Genomic DNA, 22,746 nt, shown 5'->3' on the forward strand with positions numbered 1-22,746 from the left:
ATTCTTTGCGTTATATGATTATCATTACTTGTTGGGATGCTCAAACTGTCCCAGATTTGGCCAATAAGAACAGAGTATTTTTGACAAGACCTATCTTTGGATGAAATTTTTGTTATTGTTAGATAGGGTTTCACTATATATTTTAGGCTGTCCTGTATCTATGTAGTAACTCAACCTCGGTTAGAAATTAGGACCATCAGGTCTCAGCCTCCTAAATGCTAGAACTGGGGCACAATTATGCCCACTCATCATCAAATTTTCTAAGTCCTAGCATTCAATGCATACTGCATAATATTCCACATGAACTTATTATAATCTAGTACAGTTTGGGCATAGAGAAATATTTGTCTTGAGACAATTACTATTGTCTACTTCTCTTATTTCTATCAGTGATTTTGCTTTGTGTATTTTGGTGCTGTGTAGAATACATGACTACAAATGTTACATTTCCTAAAGTGCTCTTCTACATCTGATATCTTTTTCCACATTTTAAAAAATCTTTGACAGTTTCATATAAGCATGTAATGATTTTTTAATTGTTTTTACCCCTCCTCTGCTGCTACCTTTATTTCCTAACCAACCCCCCTTCTAATTCATGGTGTGCATGTGTGTGTGTTGTTGTTGTTGTTGTTATTGTTTGTCCCACTGAGCTTAATTTAGGGTTGCTTATGGAAGAATGTAGGGGGGGTTATTTTGCTAGGCATGGCCAACTTGTGAATACATCTCTGAAAGAATAACACTCCCTCAGATGGGCAGTGGTGGCACACTCCTTTGATCCCAGCCCTGGGGAGGCAGAGATAGGCAAATCTTTGTGAGTTCGAGGCCAGAACCTGGTCTGCAGAGTGAGTTCCTGGATAGCCAGTGTGGTTACAGAGAAAACCTTTCTTAAAAAATGAAAAAACAAACAAAAAATGACACCCACCCCCGAGCAACCATTAACTGCCAATGGGAGGAACTGTATCTCATGGGCCCCTCCCCATCCATGATGAAATGTTGAGGGGAACAAGTTTGTGCTATGCTAGTATTATCTAGTAACTTTTGTGTCTTAAATTGGGTGCTGGGTGAGTGTCTCAGTTGTACCATTTGCCCATTATGTTTAAGGTTCCATGTTTGACCCTCCAAAACAAAATAATAAAGTCTAGAGGGCTGGGAATGCAGCTCAGTTATTAGAGTACTTGCTTAGCATGCACAAAGTCATAAATCAATCCCCAGCACTACGTGTAAACAGTGAATGGCAGTGAGTGCCTGTAATTCCAGCATTCAAAAAGCAGAAGCAGGAGAATCAGCAGCTCAAGGTCATCCTTGGCTACATAGTGAGTTTGAGGCCAGCCTAGAAGATGAGACTGAAACTGTCTTAACAGAAGAAAAAGGTTGGGCCAGATGGCTCATCCAGTAAAAAAAATACCTGCCATGCAAGTCTGAAAACCTTAACTTTATTCCTTCAGTCAATCTCTACATGTGGACTCATATTCATGCACACAAATACACACACAATAAGTAACTTTAAAAATAAATAGTTTATTTCATCTGACATTAGGATAGCTTTTCTAGTTTCCCTATGGTTGTAGTTTGTATGATATATTCTTTTTAATTATTTTACTTCTACTGTATTTGGGGTTTTTTATTATTATTTACTTATTTTGTATAAAGGGGTGTGAGTGTACAAATATCCTCAGCACCCACCCTCAGTACTGAGGTTAAAGGCATAGACTTTTACACATGTTGGGGATCTGAAGTCAAGCCTTCATGCTTGCACAGCAAGAACTCTACATAGTCATTTCCCAAGCCTGCATACCTGACTTATTGTTTCCTCTAGAAACTTAGTAGCATCTACTTCAATTTATACTAATTCCAATCACCATTTTATTTTCCTATGATGCTGATAATCAACACTGTTACATGCTGGACAAACCACCGAGCCACTTCTCTTTTGCTTATAGATTTCAGCATTTTTAATTGGCCAGTAAATTAATATACGCCTTCACTAATGTAATATAGAGTTCACTAAGTAATTTAGAAACTTTTTACATTTATTCAGGGGGTGGGGGGGAGGCATTGTGCATGCCACAGCACACATGTGGAGGTCAGAAGACAACTTTCAGAAGTTGGTTCTCTCTTACCATGTGGGTTTAGAGATTAAACTCGGGTCACGATGTTTAAAGGAGAGTGCCTTTACCTACTGAGCCATCTTCCCAGCCCTGAGTTCACTAGTTTAGTTTTGCTTTTTGAGACAGGGTCTGATTACGCAGCTTCTACTGACTTGAACTGGCTGTCACCCAGGTTGTCTTCAAACTCGAGATTCTCAACCCTCCATGTCCCAAGTTTTCAAGAGGTATATGTCACCATCCCCAGATCATTGAGCATTCTGAATGTGTCGTAGAAACTACATCATTTGGTAATTTTTAGTAATTACATGAATGCTTTTGCTCTTTTGCTTTCTTGTTTACTCCACTATTCATACGAGTATGATTGTATTTCTACATTTATCTAAAGCGCTTCCACTTAACTTTTCTATTACATATTTGTCAGCTTTTCAAGTTTAATAATTATTTCTTCAAGTTTAAATATGTTAATCCCCTTTTCATTTGTAATAATATAAGACTGAGAATTCAAGTACTTATCCACTTTGAGGCCAGCCTAAGCTACATGAGACCCTGCCTCTTCCCCCCAAGCAAAAAAAAAAAAAAAAAAAAAAAATCCTAGAACTTTGTACTCTACTATGCAAAATTTTATTATTAATGAGGCCTTTATTTTATAAAAAAAAAACAAAAAAACAAAGCTTAAAATCTGGAATGCAACTTTCCATGTAACACCTCCTGTGGGGAAACAATCCCCTTATTTATTTATTTATTTATTTATTTATTTATTTATTTATTTATTTATTTATTTACTTACTTATTTATTTATTTATGGCTTTTTGAGACGGGGTCTATCATAGCCCTGGCTATCCTAGAATTCACTATGTACACCAGGTGAGTCTCAAACTCACGATCCACCTACCTCTGCCTCCAGAGTGCTGGAGTAAAAGACGGGTACCACGCCCAGCCTCCCTTGATTTATTAAACTTACAGGGAGTACAAATCTCTATGACAGGACCAATCACACTTGGTATGTTTATTATTCCTCATTCCTCCAATTCTTGTCTTCTCAGCCAAGATCTATGTACCTAACTTGTGAAAGCTTTTGCAGCCTCATTTCAATGACTGTTCTCAAATATACTATGTCTGAATTATCATCTAAGGTCTCTGGTACACCAGCCCCTGTGAAAGAGTCTAACATTCACTTCATCACTTGGATGTCTGCCTTGTGAGTTTTCCGATGTATCCGAAGCCCTGAATTCCAACAAAAGGATTTCCCACATTCAGAGCATTTCCAGGGTTTCTCTCGTGTATGAACTCTCTGATGTTCACTGAGAGAGGACTTCAGAGTGAAAGCTTTCTCACATTCACTACACTTAAATGGTTTCTCTCCAGAATGAATTTTCTGGTGTATCTGAAGGGATGCCTTCCTGGAATAAGCTTTTTCACACTCATTGCATTCATACGGCTTCTCTGTTGAATGAGTTCTCTGGTGTATAATTAACTGTGATTTTCCATAGAAGGCTCGCTCACATAAGCTACATTCATAGGGTTTCTCTCCTGTGTGTGTTCTCCTGTGTATAACAAGATATGACTTGCTGCTGAAAGACCTTCCACACTCATTACAACCATAGGGTTTCTCTCCTGCATGAGCTCGCAAATGAGCAGTGAGCTGCTCCTTCCGACCAAAGGCTTTGCCACACTGAGTGCACTCATAACGATTTTTTCCAGTGTGAACTCCCTGGTGTACAATGAGTTGTGTTTTTGCATTGAAGGTTTTCCCACAATCAATGCATTGATAAGGTTTCTCCCCTGTGTGCATTCTGGTATGAACAAGGAGGTAGAACTTACTCCTGAATGCCTTCCCACATTCATTGCATTTATGAGGTTTCACTTCTGTGTGACTTCTCTGGTGTAAAATAAGCTGAGATTTCCAACTGTAGGCTTTCCCACATTCATTGCATTCATAAGGTTTTACTCCTGTGTGACTTCTCTGGTGTAAAATAAGCTGAGATTTCCAACTGTAGGCTTTCCCACATTCATTGCAACAATAGGGCTTCTCTCCTGTGTGAACTTCTTGGTGGACAATGAGCTGTGACCTAAAAGAAAAAACTTTTCCACATTCATTACAGAAGTAGGGCTTTTCTCCTGTGTGAACTCTCTGATGAGCATTAAGGTTTGACTTGGCACTGAAGGCTCTTTCACAGTATGTGCATTTGTACGGTCTCTCCCCTGTATGAATTCTGAAATGTACAACAAGCTGTGATTTACAACGAAAACCTTTTCCACATTCATTACAGATACAGTTTTTTTCTAAACTACAATGTTTTTGATGCTTAAAAAAATATGATTCCTTATAACTATGAAATTGATCAGGATTCTTTACAGAAATTCTGCTTGAACTCAAGTTTTGTATCACATTTGCTCCACGTGTGTTATACTTATGGAGTCTCTGCCTTGAAGAAACATGGGTTCTGTTCGTAAAAAGTTTTCCAAACCCATTACAAGTATAGTTTCTCTGAACATTTTCATCTTGACTTTTCTGGTACCATTTTTTCCAGCCTTCTAGAAAGAAAAAACAAAACAGTTCTGATTTTTAATTCTGATACAGAATTAAAGAGATTTGAAAAGCATGCAGGGGCTGAGGCACATGTAACTAGTAGGTGGGGCTCATTTAGAATACATGAAGTCCTGGATTACACCACCAGTACTACTCCGGGTGGGAGAGATCTTTTCGCTTTGGTAAGAGGCCTATGACACTGCTTCAAAAAAGATGGGCAAAGCATGGGGGTGACAGAGGTAAATAAAACCAAACACAAACAAGGTCTTCCCTCATTACTGGTAGTGAATTGGTCATGATGAAAATCATTTTAAAAAGGGGTTTTAACAAATATACAGGGTTGGGGATTTAGCTCAGTGGTAGGGCACTTGCCTAGCAAGCACAAGGCCCTGGGTTTGGTCCTCAGCTCCAGAAAAGAAAAAACAAAAACGAATATACTTGCTGGACAGGATGGCACATGCATTTAATCCCAGCACTTGGGAAGCAGGGGCAGGAAGATCTCTGAGTTCTGGACTACCCTTGCTACACAGTGAGAACTTGTCTCAAAAATCAAACTCCCTGCCCCCAAATAAAAGAACTAAAATAATAGACTTGCTGGGCTGGCAAGATGGCACAATGAGTCAAGGTACTTGCCACCTAGTCCAATAACCCACTTCAATCCCAGGACTCACATAATAGAAGGAAAGAACTGACTTCCACGGCTTGTCCTCTGAATTCTACATATGTGCAGTGGCACCCCCCAACCCAAAAGTGATTTTTAAAACATACATACAAATGTTAAATCTGAATTTTACTGCCATAAGATTCTATATAGTTAAAAAGTGAACTACATCATACAGAGTAAGTACAAGACATTTAGATATGGTGACAATGAGACATTAAAAAAGAATGAACTGAAACTGAGCATGGTGGTGTTTTGAGAAATAATCTTTTTGTACACTGTGAAGACGTGTCACTCTGATTGGTTAATAAAAAGCTGAACAGTCAATAGCTAGGCAGGATTTTGGGGGCTGACAGGACAATGGGAAGAAGAAAGGGGTCGCCAGTCAGATAGATGAGGTAAGAAAGACACAAGGTAGAAAGTAAATTAATAGAAATGGGTTAATTTAAGTTACAAGAGCTAGTTACAAACAAGCCTAAGCTATCAGCCAAACTTTCATAATTAATAATAAGTCTCCATGTCATTACTGGGGAGCCAATAGTCCTGACGAAAAATCCACCTACAGCAAGCAGTGCATGCCTTTAATCCCAGCACTTGGGAGGCCATGGCAGGCGAAGCTCTGAATTCAAGGACAGTCTCGTCTACAGAGCGAGTTCCAGGGCAGCCAGGGCTAACAAAAGAGGGAGAGAAAGGGAGAGAGAGAGAGAGAGAGAAATATGAACTGAGAGGTGGAATGAATATATATATACCTAAAATAATAGCACTTAGGAGGTGGTGGCAGGAAGATACAGAATTTGAACAAAACACACACACACACACCCCAAACAAAAGAAAAGGAGAAAGAAAAAGAGAATGAATAAACAATGAAAATACGCCAAGCAGAGTTCTCAAGAAGTAGATATGCTTTGTATGGTTTAAGGGGGGAGCGGGGAAGGCACAACCCACTGAGTGAGCAGAGTAAAGGCAAGCAAACAAGCTACACTAGGCCGGAGCAAAAAGTTTCTGCTTTAAAAGGTATTTGATTAGAGAAGGTCCTAATTAGTTATTGTGCTTTTAAAACATGAGTTTGTTTGCCATGTAAAAAACAGCCGGGCAGTGGTGGCGCACGCCTTTAATCCCAGGAGGCAGAGCCAGGAGGACCTCTGTGAGTTCAAGGCCAGCCTGGGCTACCAAGTGAGTTCCAGGAAAGGCTCAAAGCTACATAGATAAACCCTGTCTTGAAAAACCAAAATAAATAAATAAATAAGAAAAGAACAGAGCTTGGCCTAGTGGAACAGGCCTGCTATTGCTCCAATATCTGGCTACAAGGAAGACTGAACTAGAATTTGATCTTCAAAGATAGATTAATACAACACTGTCTCAAAATAAAAGGAAAAGAAATAAAATAAATAAAACTAAAAGGAAAGGGGGATGAGGGTATAGCTCAGTGATAATGTGCTTGCCTAGCACATATGAGGCCCTTTGTTTGATACCCAGCATCACAAAATTAAATAAATAAGAGCAGAAACACATGAGAAGGCCCTTGTAGTAGCCCCACATGAAACTGTAATGATTCGATTCTACCTCTAGAGTTGAGGGCTCTAGAATGCGCTGAAAAAAGAACTGGGTGGGGCTGAGAGAAGAGGGGACCAACAGTTCCAATTACAAAGTACTGCTGCTCTTGGCAAAGAAATACCCTGAAAGAAAATGAAAGATTGTTATGGCTACTACTACATTTTAGAGTACAGTAGCATCCAAATGATAACAATAAGTAAACAGTCAGATCTGAGTTCAGTACTCAGTGAAAAGTAGGTCAATAGTCTATGGAAGTATAAAATGACATTATAGATGAGACCATTCAGGAAACAAGACCACAGCTCATCTATGTGACCAAAACATTATTCTTATATGGACAGTAATGAACAGAAACAAGTAATTAATTTAGAACAATCAAGCAAAAGGTTGAGGCATGAGAATATCCCTCTACATTACCAATGCTTTACAAGAGTTTGTAAGTGTTGGCTTAGCAGCTTTCTTCCCACCATGTGATTTTTCTCTAAATATGCTCATCCCAATGAGAGAAGAGGGAGTGGTTATGGTTATACTTTTTTTTTTTTTTTTTTTTTTTTTTTGGTTTTTCGAGACACGGTTTCTCTGTGTAGCTTTGCGCCTTTCCTGGAACTCACTTGGTAGCCCAGGCTGGCCTCGAACTCACAGAGATCCGCCTGGCTCTGCCTCCCGAGTGCTGGGATTAAAGGCGTGCGCCACCACCGCCCGGCTGGTTATGGTTATACTTAAGAGTGAGGCTACCAAACTCAAGAATAAGTTAAAAACAGGGACTGCTCAATAATAATAATGAAATTTAAAAAAAAACAATGGCTAGAAGAAATGAATTCTTCTAGGGCATAATATCATGTCTGGCTAACTTTTTGAGTTACTGGTTTAACATAACTGGTCAGAAACAAACACAAACACAGACTGGAAATTTGCTAAGTATGAAAGGGAACCTCAAGGCTGGGCTACTAGCAGCCTATGACACTTCAACTCTCAATACTTTAAAATTATAGCAAGCCTAGAGAGACAGCTTAGCAGTCTATTCTATCAGAGGACTAGTGTTAAGATCCACCTTAGGAAGCTTAGAGACACCTGAAACTCCAGCTGATGACCTCTCTGGGTACCTACACACACACACACACACACACACACACACACAAACTTAAAAAAAAAACTTACAGCAATAGGAATAGACTGCTATTGAAACTACTACAGATAGAGACCACAGAATGGTCATTCTCTCAAGTTTATCTCAGCTATGGCTATGAAGCACAAAAGAAAGAAAGATTGAAAGTGAAATGCCAGGACTGGAGGTACAGCTCAATTGGTACAGTGCCTACCTAGAATGCACAAGAGCCCTGGATTCAATAAACAACACTGCATAAAGCAAGCATACTTTATGCCTGTAATACCAGCACATGAGAGGATCAGAAGTTAAAGGTCACCCTTGGCCGTTCAGGGAGTTCCAAACCAGCCTTGGATACAAGAAACCTTGTCTTTAATAATAATAATAATAATAATAATAATAATAATAAAAATAGTAAGAATAACAATAGTAATAATAATAATAATCAGAACTAGGGAGATGGCTATGCAGTTAAGAGTACTTGTGCTTATGGAGGACCAATGTTTAGTTCCCAGCAACCACATGGTGGCTCACATTCATCCTTAACTCCAGTTTCTGGGGCTCTGACTCCTGTTCTGATCTCTGCAGGCACCAGGCACATGCACACATACATGCAGGCAAAACATTCACACTCACACACACAACACACACACACACACACACACACACACACACACACACACACACACACAATCTAAATAAAAATTGTTTTGACAGAATGAAAAATCAAAGTGCAGGACCTGAAGCAGTGACACTAACAAAGGAAACTGTTATCAACATCAATGAAGAGAAAGTGCCTCATGTTTTTCTAAAGGGGAGTATATCTGACCAAAGATAATTGTTATCTTCTTCCTTTCTGTGAGAAGTTTCTCTTACTCCTTTCTAGTTCTAGTTTCATAGATGTACACTGAATCACACACCTATAATTCCAGTGCTCTAGAGGCAAAGGTAGGAGTATCTCAGCATGGTCTACATAGGAAGCTCTAGGCCAGCAAGGGCTACATAGTTAGACCCTGTCTTAAAAGGCAAAAAAAAACAAATTCTAGCTCCTTTTACAATCCTAGGTATGCCTAGAACAGACATCTTATACCTTAACTATACTCACTCAGATGATGAGAATTTCACCCATACCTATCAGATGGAACCACAAATATCCTAAGAGATCCTGGACTTGAAACTGAATTATGGCCCCAAATATGTACTGACTGAAAGGATGCTCACATTTCATATCAACAAGAGCATTTTTGTACACATACAGATGAAAAGAAGGTACTCTATGCTTAATATCCAAAAATCTACCCAAAGTTATATCCCCCACCCTCTACACAGCAGCCCTGAACAGATAAAGATAGCTATCCTTCTCCTATTCAAATGGTCTGGTCAGGAAGGCAGGTCACTACCCTTAGAAGGTCAATCCACCCCTTTTACCATGGCTCGTTCAAACAGATGTGAATTTTTAAAAAACGCAAAATTGGGCATGATGGCACAGGCCTGTAATCCCACCATTCAAGGGGCAAAGACAGGAGGGATAGAATTAGAACCAAAAGAGAGAGAAGGGAAAAGGAAAAGGGGGGAACAGGAAATAAATGATAAATGTGTGAGCAGATTTCTGGTTTCAAAATAATCCAGACACCATTGAAATGGAGCTTGCAGATAAATGACTTGGAGCGGGAGAGGTGGTTCAGCAGTTAAGAATACTTGCTGCTCTTGCAGAGGACCCAGGTTCATTCCCAGCACCTACATGGCCGCTAACAACTATTAACTCTACTTCCAGGGGATCCAATGCCCTCTTCTGACCTCTAAAGGCACTGCATGCACATGGTACATACACAGGCAAAATTCCCATACACATAAAATAAAAAGAAATAGCCATGAGATGTGGCATATACCTTTAATCCCAGCATCCAGTAGGCATAGGCAGGAGGAGTTTTTGAGTTTGAGACCAGCTTGATCTACATAGGAAGCTCCAGGCCATCCAGGGCTATATAGTGAAACCCTTTTCCAAAAATAAATAATACGGCTCAAGAGATTGCTCAGTGATTAAGAGAACTTTTTGCTCTTGCAGAGGATCCAGGTTCGATTCCCAGTACCCACATGGTGGGTCATAACCATGTGTAATTCCAATCCCAGGGGATCCAATGCTCTCTTCTGATCTCCTCGGGCACAAGGCATGCACATGGTGCATACACATACAAACAAGCAGGGAAAGCACCATGCAAGCAAAACAATAATCCACATAAAATTATAAAATAAATCTAAAAATCTATTCTAAAAATAATAAAACTAAAAAGAGAGAAAAACCACTTGATTCAGAAGTTCCTGCCATATCTGTATGTGGTATCTGACACTGGGGATCCTGCTAGGCTGCTGAAGAAGGTGTAAGGGAAGAATATAACATCCTAGGATAACAAGAGGGTAACAGATGGAAGCCTACTTCTGATATCAGCAAAGTTCTGAAGCAGTCACTATGTAGAACTGCTCTAAGCAGACAACTGGTCATTTGAGGCTATATACTATTATTTTACTTAGATTGGATCAGATAATTAAAATACCAGTGTATTTTCCCAGACTAATCATAAGATGTTTTCAAAAACAAATCTAGTACAACAGCAAAAAAGAAACCAAGAGCTCCCGAATACGGTTAAGAATGTGAACTAAGTATGCAGTGGTACTGTTCTACACTGGGTGACAAGAAGATAAGTGTTAAAAGATAATCTTTAGGGCTGGAGAGATGGCTCAGAGGTTAAGAGTACTGACTACTCATCCAGAGGTCATGAGTTCAATTCCCAGCACCCACATGGTGGCTCACAACCATCTGTAATGAGATCTGTTACCCTCTTCTGTATACATAATAAATAAATAATTCTTTAAAAAAAAAAAAAAGATAATCTTCAAAGAACAAAATACCAACAGAAACAAGTAGTGGACAGGGTCACAAAGGAAAAGATACAAGTCCAAAACAAGCCTACAGAGTCCAGGATGCTGGATTGACTATGCAACCACAGTAGTCTTTTCAAAAATGAAAAAACTGAAAGAATGATGTCCTGGTTACTCTAATTGTTAGCTTGGCACGGTGCAGACTTATCGAAGAGAAGCCTCAACTGAGAAACTCCCTTTATCTGGTTGGTCTATGGGCATGTCTGTGAGGGATTTTCTAGATTATTAATTAATATAGAAGGGCCCAGGCCACTGTGGACAGTATTATTCCTTGGGCAGGTGGTCCTGGACTATACAAGACAGTTTGAGCAAGCCAGCAAGCAGCAGTCCACTATGGATTCTGCTTTGAGTCTCTATTGAAGTTCCTGCCCTGGTTTTTCCTCATGATAGTGACCTGGAAGTGTAAACAAAATAAACCCTTTCCTCCTAGAGCTGTTTTTGGTTAATATTTTATCACAACAACAGATTGAAACAAGGACAAATGGAGACTTTAGACATAAGTTTTTTCCCATTTCTGATACCAGACTGAAGTCTGGAAAAGCACATAACTCTCCTACAGATAAATAAAACCCAGGACCAAATGCAGGAGGAGAAGGGAGGAATATGTGAATTTTAGTTTTATAACAATAGCAGGGCTGGGCAGTGGTGGCGCATGCCTTTAATACCAGCACTTGGGAGGCAGAGCCAGGCGGATCTCTGTGAGTTCGAGGCCAGCCTGGACTACCAAGTGAGTTCCAGGAAAGGCGCAAAGCTACACAGAGAAACCCTGTCTCGAAAAACCAAAACAAAAAAAACCAAACAAACAATAGCAGGAAACAAATTTTCAGACTGTAAGAGCTTTTACATAGCGACAATACAGAGAAGGACAGCTAAATTTGGGGAGGAAACCTCAGTGGATAACCTGCAAGAGAAGGCATCACTCAATGATACACATGACGCAAGGTATGCACCCTTGGGTAAAGTCTTAAGTAATTTAACTGTCAAAGGCAGAAGAGAAAATTTTTAAAAAGGGAAGAAAAGGGGCATAAGTCACATTAAGAGTGAGGAAGAAGTTCTCAAGGCCAACTGCCCATTGAAAGGAAAGAAACTAACACAGAAGGCAGACTCTGGACGGATAAGAGGTACACATCCTCCTCTCAGAGCTGAAGGGGGAAGGAGAACCCAACATTCGAGGTGACAATTAAGTGCCTGACTTGAGAAACCTATAATCTCATCCCAAGTCAGCTGCATCAGTTGAGGACTTTTAGGAGTTTCTAGGTACACCACCATCCCAGTGTCAAGTACCTAAGGAACAGCTAATTTACCTCCATACATACTATCTTCCTTGTTCTCAATCACCTACCTGGACAGCTCTGGGTGGACATTTTGGCATTTATTACCCACGGTTCTTTTCCTTGCTCCAACTTGAAGATTAAATCAGGTTTGGTATCAAGATACCCTGTTAACGAAATAATCAAAAAGGATTCAGACCAAACTGCTAAGGGTAAATCACAAAACAAAATTGCTTATTTGCACTTGGGAATAACAACAATTTAAAAAAAAAAAAAGGAAAACCAAATATTCACCAAAGAACATTTACCTGTAAGTTCAAATTCACAATCATCAATCACTTCAGAGGTCTCAAGTTAGATAACAAAAGAAAAAGAAATGGAGGCTATGACTTCCAGGTGAGTTGACAGAGGTGCTGGACTCACCCACGGAGAGCAGGTTGCTGTAGTTCTCCAGAGTCACCTCTCTATACATCTGCTGCTGTGCGGGGTCCAGTAGCTGCCACTCTTCACTTGATAGCTCCACAGACACATCCTTGAATGACAGTAGCCCCTGTAAGGATTCACACACTGTTTAACTAGATGTACTCGCAGCAGCTAGCATGTGAAGAATGCAGAAAACTCAAAAAGAAAAACTATTCCTCTCCAGATGGTCTGTTGTGCCCGGTACATCACCTACTTTTTAAAAGAGTTGAAAATTGGGTCTGAAGCAATGGCTCAATATTTGAGAACATTTGCTGCTCAATCCTAAGGACTGAAGTTTAGATCCTAGTAACCAAATAGCAGGTGATGCATCCCCAAATGTCTATTAACTCCAGCTCTGAGGGATCCAATACCCTCTTCTTGCCTCTGTGAACACAAGGCATACACATGGTACATAGACATATATACAAGCAAAACATCTATATACATAAAATAAAAGTTAAAAAAAAAAATCAACCATCCAATCACAAATGTACCAAGCACTCTGGGTTTCTGTGGATCTTAGGATGAGTACAAGACAACTGTCACTAGGAAGTTTTCAGTCTTGTAGAGGGAAACAACCATGTAAATACACAAAGGCAGACCCAGGGTATGTGTTGTACAGAATGGATAGAACCGTCCTCAGTAAGCACCCAGACTCAGCTCCAAGAAGTCATCTAAACAGTTCACCCAAAGTAATGGGACGGAAAGAGAATTCAGGAGGTGATAAGAATGAGATTCACCTGGGAAAATGGGGGGAAGCAACAGTAAAAAACAAAGAGTTCAGCCTCCTCCAGGAGTCTGAAGGCACTGGAGCAGGACAGAAAACGGCTTTCTGTCTTCTGCTCTATCCTGTGTGGCTCCCATGCCCTGGTAATCCAAGTCTAAGAGAACAATAATCATCATATATTGGGAACAGGTGCTGGCAGGGAACAACAGAGAGATTCAGAAATGTCTATTTCTTTTAGGCCGAGTCCAATTATGGAAGAAAAAAATGTATAGAGGATAACCTGTACTCACTATAAAGAGATACAGTAAACACCACTTAGAATACAGAGCAGAAGGGCTGGAGAGATGGCTCATCAGTTAAGAGCACTGGCTGCTCTTCCAGAGGTCCTGAGTTCAATTCCCAGCAACCATATGGTGGTTCACAACCATCTATAGTGGGATCTGATGCCCATAAAAAGGTGAACATGCAGCACACATATACATAAAATAAATAAATAAAATAAAAAAAAATACAAAGCAGAAGCTGGGCAGTGGTGGCACATGCCTTTAATCCCAGCACTCGGGAGGCAGAGGCAGGCGGATCTCTGTGAGTTCGAGGCCAGCCTGGTCTACAGAGTGAGTTCCAGGACAGTCAGGACTACACAGAGAAACCCTGTCTTGAAAAACCAAAAAAAAAAAAAGTACAGAACAGAATCTGGTATTCAGGGACTGTGGCATCTCAGAAACAGAGAGGAAGGCTCTTATGATAAATAGGAAAGGAAGGAGAGAGGGGGATGGAAAAAATAAACTAAGTAAACACTAAGTAATGAACACTAATAATCAGAACTTACACATGATAATTACGGTTTTTATACCAGTTTAACTGGTATAAACTAAATGCATTTCATATGCAACCCATTTTACACAAATGTCACTAACATACAGGAACCCCAGTGCTTTGGCACTGCCACCCAGTTCCCCATTCCTGGATCACCAACACTTGCCAACTCCATAGAGAACCATCGAATATTCTCCTATACTATCTGGCTGGTTACTACTGCCAACGACAAAAATCCAGAATAACCGAAGAGACAAACCTCTGGGCCTACCTGTGAGGAATTATCTCAATTAGGTTGAGATAGAAAGACCCCCTTCACTGTGGATGAAACCATAAGGCTAGAGTCCTGGACTCAATAAAAGGGGGAAATTAGTTGAGCTTTTTGAACACAAATGCAATGTATGACCAGCTGCCTCAAGTTCTTGCCATCATGGAAGCCACCATGATGGACCACACCCCCAAATTGTGAGCCAAAATAGTCTCTTCCTTTCTTAAGTTTCTTCCTGACTGTTGTTTTCTCACAGCAATGACTCAAGGAGTTACTACACTGGCGTTCCACAATATATAACTTCAAAAATCAAACACTGACAAATTATAAGACTTGATCCCTTTAGGTAGCTAGGTGCATGCATGCGCTCTACCTCACCTCCCTGGCTTCTTCCAGGTAAACTGAAACAGTTCAAGACCAAGAGGGAGTCAAGCCAGAGCAGTAGCAGTAATAAGATTATCATAGACCTTACAGTTAGTATATAAGGCGGGGGTGGGGGGTCACTTTGATTTAGCATAGTGTAAATAATAATCAATCACTTCATCTGGTGCCTGCCCATCACGGAAGCAGCAATCTATTCTAATCCTGATAAAAGTGACTATGAAAAGATTAGAAACCTGTTAAGAGGTTATATAGCTTGCCAGGTGTGGCGGTACATACCTTTAGTCCCAGCACTTGGAAGGCTGAGGCAGGCAAATCTCCGTGAGTTCATCTATATAGAAAGTTCCAGGTCAACTCAAATATATAAAAGGAATGTGAAGCCAGGCATGGTGATGCACACCTTTAATCCCAGCACTCGGAAGGCAGAGTCAGAGGCAGGTGGAGCTCTGTGAGTTTGAGGCCAGCCATAGCGTCCCATGCCAGCCAGAGCTGTATGGTGTGACTCTGTCTCAAAAAATAATCATAAAATTTATCATAAAATTTACAAGATCCGCTTCAGGGCTCGGCACGCAAAAGACATTAAATGAATATGCATTTTCAAAACACGTGAAAAGGGGGCGGGGGAGGTGATTTACTCGATGAGGTCCTAAGAGCTGCATAAAGTCCAACGCAGGATGACTTCATTTGCAAGAATTACCTTAAGACCACCTGCACTTGGTAACAGAGTCCAAGTAAGCAGAGGCGCCTTTCTGAAGGCCCAGAACCTGGAGAGCGCCCAGGCCTAGATAAGACTTAAGCAGTGAATGAGTCCAGGCAGCTTTTTTAAAGCGAACCTACTTACCCAGAAGGAAGCCAACCGCGTTTCCGCGGCCATAGGTGGGAGGTACGGCCTCCGGGCTCGAATCAACAGAACAGAGTTCCAGTCTCTCAGTAATCCTGAAGAGCAAGGTCGGTGGACAGCCAGGTTCCGACCAAGCCGGCCGCACTGCGCCAGGATTCAGCTACGTAGCGGGATGGCCGCGGACTCCGGAGCCAGCCGGCCACCGTTAGCTCCTGGTCCAATGCCTGCAGAAGCGGTCCAGCAAGCGTGCTACGGGGAAGGGCAGGCGGAGGGGAGCGGCGCACAAAGAAGCGCGTCATTCTTCCCCTGCACACGCGCCTGAAAAGAAGCTCATTTCGCGGAACGTGCTGCGGAGCAGCTAGTTTACAGCAGCTGCCCAAGAGCCAACGTGTTTCCGCACTCACGCCTTTAAGTCCCAGCACTCGGGAGACATAAACGGGAGGATTTCTGTGAGTTCGAGGTCGGCCAGGACTACAAACAGAGACCCTGTCTCAAAAATACCAAAACAAACAAAAACAAATCCGACGCTGGAGTCGCCTCTCAGACCGGTAAAGAGACTGGAGGCTACACTGAGCACAGACGCGATAAAATACACAGTTCAAGATGGCTCAGCGGTTAAGAACACTGGCTGCTCCTCCTAAGGATCTGGGTTTAGTTCCCTACACCCACAGGTCGGCTCACAAGGTCTGTAACTCCAGTCCCAGGGAAGCCAAAGCAGACAAATGCATTCAAAGACACCATAGATTGGGGGTTGGAGGGAAGCACAGGACGCTTTGTGATTCACTAGGTTACATACGGTTGTATCAGTGCACCAAATAACAGCAGTAGCTAGCTTCATTAAAGGAAAAACTACTGTGGATGTGAAGAAAAACAAAAACACATGGAAAGGTGAACTCTCTCCAAAATGAATCTTAAATATGCAGGTAATGCAAAGGAGCACAATTTAAGAAGGTTTCCTGTTTTAAAATGTTTTCGTCCTACCTCTTAACTACTCAACGAAATGTGGATGTACAAAGGAAAGCAAAGCTTCTGAGAATTTCTGGTAGAAACATTGTTCTCAAAGTGATCTGGGGAGAATGTAATTCCCTCTTGCTTAAACAGACATTTATCACAGTTATGAAGGCAGAAATCCAAGATTAAAGAAATTGTTGGCATATTTGGTTCCTAATGAACATTAGAAATGCTGACGGCAGTGTTGAAATGTCTAATTTGGGTATAGAAACCAAGAGCATTAAACCTTCTTTTTTTTTTTTTTTTTGGTTTTTTTTTTTTTTGGTTTTTCGAGACAGGGTTTCTCTGTGTAGCTTTGCGCCTTTCCTGGGACTCACTTGGTAGCCCAGGCTGGCCTCGAACTCACAGAGATCCGCCTGGCTCTGCCTCCCGAGTGCTGGGATTAAAGGCGTGCGCCACCGCCCGGCGCTTAACCACCGAGTCTTATCTCTAGCCCTACGTGTGTGTGTGTGTGTGTGTGTGTGTGTGTGTGTGTGTGTGTGTGTGTGTGTGTGTGCCTGTGGATTAAATTGAGGTTATTAGGCTTTGCTGCAAATTTTAACCTTGACTCTCTGCTCTCTTGTTCTCCCTTCCCTCCCCTTCCCCTTCCCCTCTTCCTCCCCTCCTCAATTTCTCCTCCTTTTCTTTGTCCCTTCCCCCTCTTCCTCCCTTCTTTCTCTTCCCTCTCATCTTACCTGCTCTCTATTTTTTTCCCAGTTTCAGGAAGCTTTCTGTAATTCTGTGACCTACATTGGGATTATATTCAAGAACCAGAGTGTGAGCCAGGGAGTCCACCATTGCTTGGTAGATGGGGCACCAAGGACAGAAACAATCACACTAACACGATGCCAGTCATTACTGGGCAGACACAATCACCCCCAGGCTTCTGCCACCACTGCAACTGCCAGAACTGCTCTCAAAATCTAGGACTCAAAACTTGGAAACTGGCCAGGTTGCACAGGAACTTGGTGCTAGTGACCAGAAATGAGGCAAGCTACCAGGATGGCCATGGCTTATGCAACCCACTGCTCTCTGCTGTTTCTTGGCATTACCACTGATGGGAATTCCAGCCACGCCCCCATGATCGCATATCCCCTCCCCACAACACAGTCTGGCTGTGTTCCTTTGTTAATAATGACAAACTTGAACAGAACTCCTCTCCATTTTTATCTTGCCTCAGACAATTAACTGAACTACCCACCAGTCAATCCCAACAAAAAGATTTTAAAACAAACTGGTTAAGTTTCTTTTCTTCCCTCAGTTTCCTGGCTCTTTTTTTTTTTTTTTTTCTTTTTTTTTTTTTTTCTTCGAGACCATATTTCTCTGTATGAGAGCCCTGGCCGGCTATCCTGAAGCTTACTCTGTAGACCAGGCTGGCCTGGAATTCAAAGAGATCCACCTGCCTCTACCTCCCGAGTGCTGCTGGGATTAAAGGCGTGTACCACCACTCTGGCTCTTGTGGCATACACAAATGTTGGTACTAGAAACTAAACTTGGGTCTTTTGGAAGAGAAGCAAGAGCTCTTAACCAATGAGCCATCTCTCCAGCCCAGAGCCAAGGTTCTTAAGGATGGAGTGTGATACAGGCCTGTCCCAGATGTGGAAAGGATCGGTGAGACATGCCAGGATGTCATACTCCATCCTCTTTCATACCCACTACTTGTGACATCTAGTCTGAGGCTTTAAATTATGAGTTCCCAGCAAGGGAAAACCAAGATTTACACCTCCAAACTAATGACATTAACTAAAATATCTGCTATCTCCACAGGCTACCACTCTCAGGAATAAAATAGTTCCTGTGAGACGAACAAAGGGAGGAATCAGGAATAAGAATGTATTCTTAGGTTCCAGACTTTTGAACAGAGATTTCTCTCTGGAATCAGGACAGACAGAAGCTGTGACATATTGAATTTCTTAAGCATAGCAGAAGATGACTAAGTCAAAGTTGAGTTATTTGTTTATATACTATGGTAGTTTTTTCCTCATAGAAATGATGAGGCATGCATGAATCTACAACAGGAAAGGTCTAACTTTAGACTCTAAATAGATTTGAATTATAATAAGAGAAAATATGAAACTGTTTAATAGCTATTTAAATAGGTGGTCTAGTGAACAAAGTCCTAAATAGCAACCCTGTAATAACCAAACATATTTCCCAGGACTGTTTCTTACCGAATTCCTTGATGTATGCTTAGAATATGAATTTAAAGAACTTGAAACAGCTGGGCATGGTAGTGCACACCTTTAGTCCCAGCACTCAGGAGGCAGAGGCAGGTGGATCTCTGGAGTTCGAGGCCTGCCTGATCTACAAAGCAAATTCCAGGACAGCCAGGGCTGTTACACAGAGAAACCCTGACTTGAAAAAAACAAAACAAAACAAAACTTGGACCACTGTTTTGTAGAAACTAAGACAGTAAGACAGGAGCCTTAAATATACATTAGTTTGGACTATAGTTTTAGAAAGGAGAACTAGTCATCTAGCAGGTCTACAGACTTCCGTCTGATACTCACAGTCTCTCAGTTGGATTTCTTCTGGGTTTTTTGGTTTGTTACTTTTTGTCAACGTGTGTGTGTGTGTGTGTGTGTGTGTGTGTGTGTGTGTGTGTGTGTGTGTGTGTGTGTGTGTGTAACAGCCCTGGCTGTCCTGGAATCTGTTCTGCCTCTGCCTTCAAATGCTGGGATTAAAGGCATGCACCACCATTGCCCTACTTATTGTTTTGTTATTTGTTCTTTTGTTTGTGAAAAAGGAATTCTTACCACCTAGCTAACATCAAACCTGTTGTTCGTTCCTCCCTGGTTTTCCTTTTAAGAATTTTACTGTGTACATAAATATTCAATAACGTTGACTTTTCCTTCTTTTGAGATCTTGTTGTATGGTAAAAGCTCAGATGGGCTGACCAAGATGAGCTTTAGGTGACAAGTGGTTAGTTAAAGTTAAAGCAGCAAACCACTGGTTTCCTGAGGCCTTCTATCACTTCTGCAAGGGAATAAACAGGAACGCAGACCCAAGAAGTACTTCCCAACCTCCCCCGAGAATGGTCTTGTGCAAGGTCCATTAGCACAAATGAGGGGATATCTCACTACTTACTGCTGAAGGAGCTCTGAACAAAAGTCTTTCAGTTTTATAGACCTAGAATATGGACTGGAGAAGGGCTGGGAGTAGAGAAGTGTGCTGGGTCCTGAATCAGACTGAAGGCAAGTGTCCTAGGGAGATCGTGATATGAGCCCCTGAAGAAGAACTCAGAGAAACCAGAAATAAAGCATCTAAGTTAGGAATGCAAGAAGGCATAAGACCATGACCTTTCCATGGATACAGTTGATACATGTAATCCCAGCATCTGAGATTCATAAGGCAAGAAGATCAGGAATTCCTGAATTTCATGACTTGAATGAATCTTAGCAGGTACATTACCAGGAAACAGTTGTTCAACCCAATAGAGAGCGAGGAGGCTTCCAAGTTCTGTATGGATACTTTGTCCCTAGCACTAATTTATGACTCCAGGTTGTGGCCAGCAAGTTGGAGCTGATTTGAAGGTCTTCAGGCTGAGATAGTATCAATGAGATCAGAATACCCACAGAAGTTAGTCCTAGATGGAAATGGGAACTTGCAGTGTAAAAACAGATATTAATTATGCAGTTATGCTAATAGGGCTCCTGCCCTGGAGCTTTTAATGTGGTCTGGATTTTGTCTGGTTTTGCTTTGTTTTGTTTGTGAGAGGGTCTAACTTAGACCAAGGACCATTATCATTACTATTACCATTATCCTTAGTAAAAGGATACCCCTTGTACCTTCATGTAGCCCTTAACCCCTAGCTAATTCTGTTTTGAGAACATATTTGAAAGGCAAGGTCAAGAGGACCAAAAGTTTGAGGCTAGCATGGGCTGCATTATGAGCTCAGGTCAACCTGGGGTTACATAGAGAGATCCTGTCTCAAAGGGAGAAAAGAGAGGAAACAAAACAATTGGGGTTTTGTTTTGTTTTACAAAATATACCTATCCTGAGACTTAGTCCATACACCCACATAAAATCTACCTTCTTGGCTGGGCATGGTGGCACACACTTTTGACCCCAGCACTCAGGAAGCAGAGGCAGGCAGATCTCTATGAGTTCGAGGCCAGCCTTATCTACGTAGTGAGTTCCAAGACAGCCAGGACTACATAAAGAGACTCTGTTTTAAAAAACAAAACAAAAAAAACCAAAAAAACAAAATCTATCTTCTTTTTTTTTTCCAAAATCTATCTTCTTATCACAGATTCTCGAGTGACAATTTTACAAAATCTAAATACATCTTATTATGTCTATGTATGTGAACACATTTTATTTTGTTTATTGTTGTTGTAATGCTAGTGATAGGCTTTGGCACATGTTGGACAAGCATTCTGCCACTGAACTCCATCCCTACATATCTTAATATTATTTTTTATTAATCCAAATACAAAGTTGTACCTTGGGTGTTGCAACTTTGATGTCCTATTAGGTCTCTCTTCTTGGGGCTTGCTCTAAATCTTTCTCCTTTCTTCTGTATCCTCTGCCCCTGTTGGTGTTAGCATTTTAAACATTTACATAAGTTCAGGAAAAGCTGGCCTCTGCTTGCTCCAGGCTTTAGCTTTCCAGTTAAGAGCCACATTGTCCCTGTCACCATTCTCTCACAACCTGTGTTATGCTCCTGTAGTCTTTTCATAACTTTCCTGGAATGTTCCTTCCTCTGCCTTCCTTGTTTGTATTCTCTCTGAAGGTTGCCTAACCTCAGTGTCTCATACCTAGTGCTCGCAACCTGTTTTGTCCCATCCCCATGTATACTTGTTTCATACTGACAATGCTTTGTTTGCTAGTGATCTGACATGACTGTTTTCTGCTCAGCATTGTATTGTTCAATTCCTATAGAAACATTAGTCATTCAATATTTTCATTTTAGAAGATACCTAAAAGATGCCTGCCTACTTTTTCTGACAGGAAAGAGAGTGTCTTCTGACAAGAAGAGAGTGTCAGTATATTCATGTAACTTCATTTTGTCGGTGGCTGAGAGGTATGCCTGATGTTTAGTAGGCAGAAGCCAGGCATGCTGGAGGTCATTCCTGTGAGGCATTTCTGCTTGGCTGAAAATTGTACTCAAATACCAATGAAACCTTCTTTAAGAACTACTTTACTTACAAAGACACCCTTCTTCAATTTCTCATTAAATGGATAGGTATGTAGATGTGTAAATTCATAAGGTAATGCTTTTTTTTTTGTGGGGAGCAGTCTGTTTTGTTCTTGTTGATTTGAGAATGGGTCTCACCATGTACCCTGGATGGCCTGGAGCTGTTGTATAGACCACCACTGCCAGCCAGGGACCGTATTGTTATGTAGCCAAGGCTGGCTACCAACCGCAGCCTTCCTGGTACCTGGGATTACAGATGTGAATCACTCACCCAGCTCACAATTATATAAATTTTAATAACATTTTATTTCTTCTAGAAAGTATAATTCAAAATTAGTATATCATGTCAGGGACAAGGATAGAATCTCTAGTTAGTGGAAAAATACAGACCCCCCCCCATAAGACAGGGAACTAGATCATCTTACAGTCAGGTTGCCTAGCAACAGGACATTGAGGCAGAGCCCTTGACCCTTTCACCCTGTAAACATCCTATACAAACATCCTGATAGCTTGCCCCACCTTATGCAGATGACAGCTTCTTGCTCCCCCAACCCTGCAGAAACTATATAAACCCTCTTGGAGAAAAATAAAGTTGCACCTTGATCAGAATCTAGACTTGGTGTGTTTCCTTGTATCTCCTGTCTCTATCATTCCGTCCTTAGGGTGGTCGAGAACCCGTTGTAGCCCTACAGGCGGGGCAATATCATAGTGTTTATTCATTCCTGTGTGACTAATTGTCCCAACACTCAGTGTATAAGAAGAAACATTTACCTTATAGTTTCTGTGGTTTATCTGACGCTTACCTCTTTGGTTCTGGAACAGAGGCTTGAATAACACATAAATCCAGATGCTCAGAAGGACTGAGGTCATCCCAAGGTACAGTAGGGAGATGATCTAGTTTATACATCCTCATAGGAATATTTGAGCCTTGGTTTCTTGCTGTATGTGGCTTTCT

At 41.2% G+C, this 22,746-nt stretch overlaps 2 protein-coding genes across 3 annotated transcripts in view; both read right to left on the reverse strand.

The window, feature by feature from the left end:
- LOC128120684 (zinc finger protein 120-like) overlaps positions 1–22,472 on the reverse strand; it is an 89,943-nt gene extending 67,471 nt beyond the window's left edge. Inside the window, exon 1 of the transcript XR_008221931.1 lies at positions 22,390–22,472. The gene's annotated coding sequence lies outside the window, so the exon portion shown is untranslated. The remainder of the gene's footprint in view (positions 1–22,389) is intronic.
- LOC128120683 (zinc finger protein 26-like) lies at positions 1,499–16,612 on the reverse strand. Of its 2 annotated transcripts, none has more exons than XM_052754837.1 (4): positions 15,662–16,612; positions 12,590–12,716; positions 12,238–12,333; positions 1,499–4,640 (listed from the first exon to the last, which is right to left on the reverse strand). In XM_052754837.1, exons 1-4 carry the CDS (start codon positions 15,692–15,694, stop codon positions 3,280–3,282), a joined length of 1,617 nt encoding a protein of 538 aa, XP_052610797.1. In that variant the 5' UTR covers positions 15,695–16,612; the 3' UTR covers positions 1,499–3,279. The 2 variants fall into 2 exon arrangements, with proteins under 2 accessions (XP_052610797.1, XP_052610796.1); XM_052754836.1 differs by having other exon boundaries at positions 1,499–4,643; positions 15,662–16,610.
- Positions 22,473–22,746: the final 274 nt, after the last annotated feature.

This window comes from Peromyscus californicus, unplaced genomic scaffold (assembly GCF_007827085.1).
Source record: "Peromyscus californicus insignis strain IS unplaced genomic scaffold, ASM782708v3 Scaffold_2__1_contigs__length_46816999, whole genome shotgun sequence".
NCBI classification, from domain to species: Eukaryota; Metazoa; Chordata; class Mammalia; order Rodentia; family Cricetidae; genus Peromyscus; species Peromyscus californicus.

Excerpts from the sequence above, each read along its gene's own strand:
- LOC128120683 (XM_052754836.1), bottom strand. The coding sequence starts at position 15,694 with ATGGCCGCGGAAACGCGGTTGGCTTCCTTCTGG. Across the intron at positions 12,717-15,661 it reads CGCGGTTGGCTTCCTTCTGG|GGGCTACTGTCATTCAAGGA; the intron begins GTAAGTAGGTTC and ends GAATCCTTACAG. Across the intron at positions 12,334-12,589 it reads CAGCAACCTGCTCTCCGTGG|GGTATCTTGATACCAAACCT; the intron begins GTGAGTCCAGCA and ends TTTCGTTAACAG.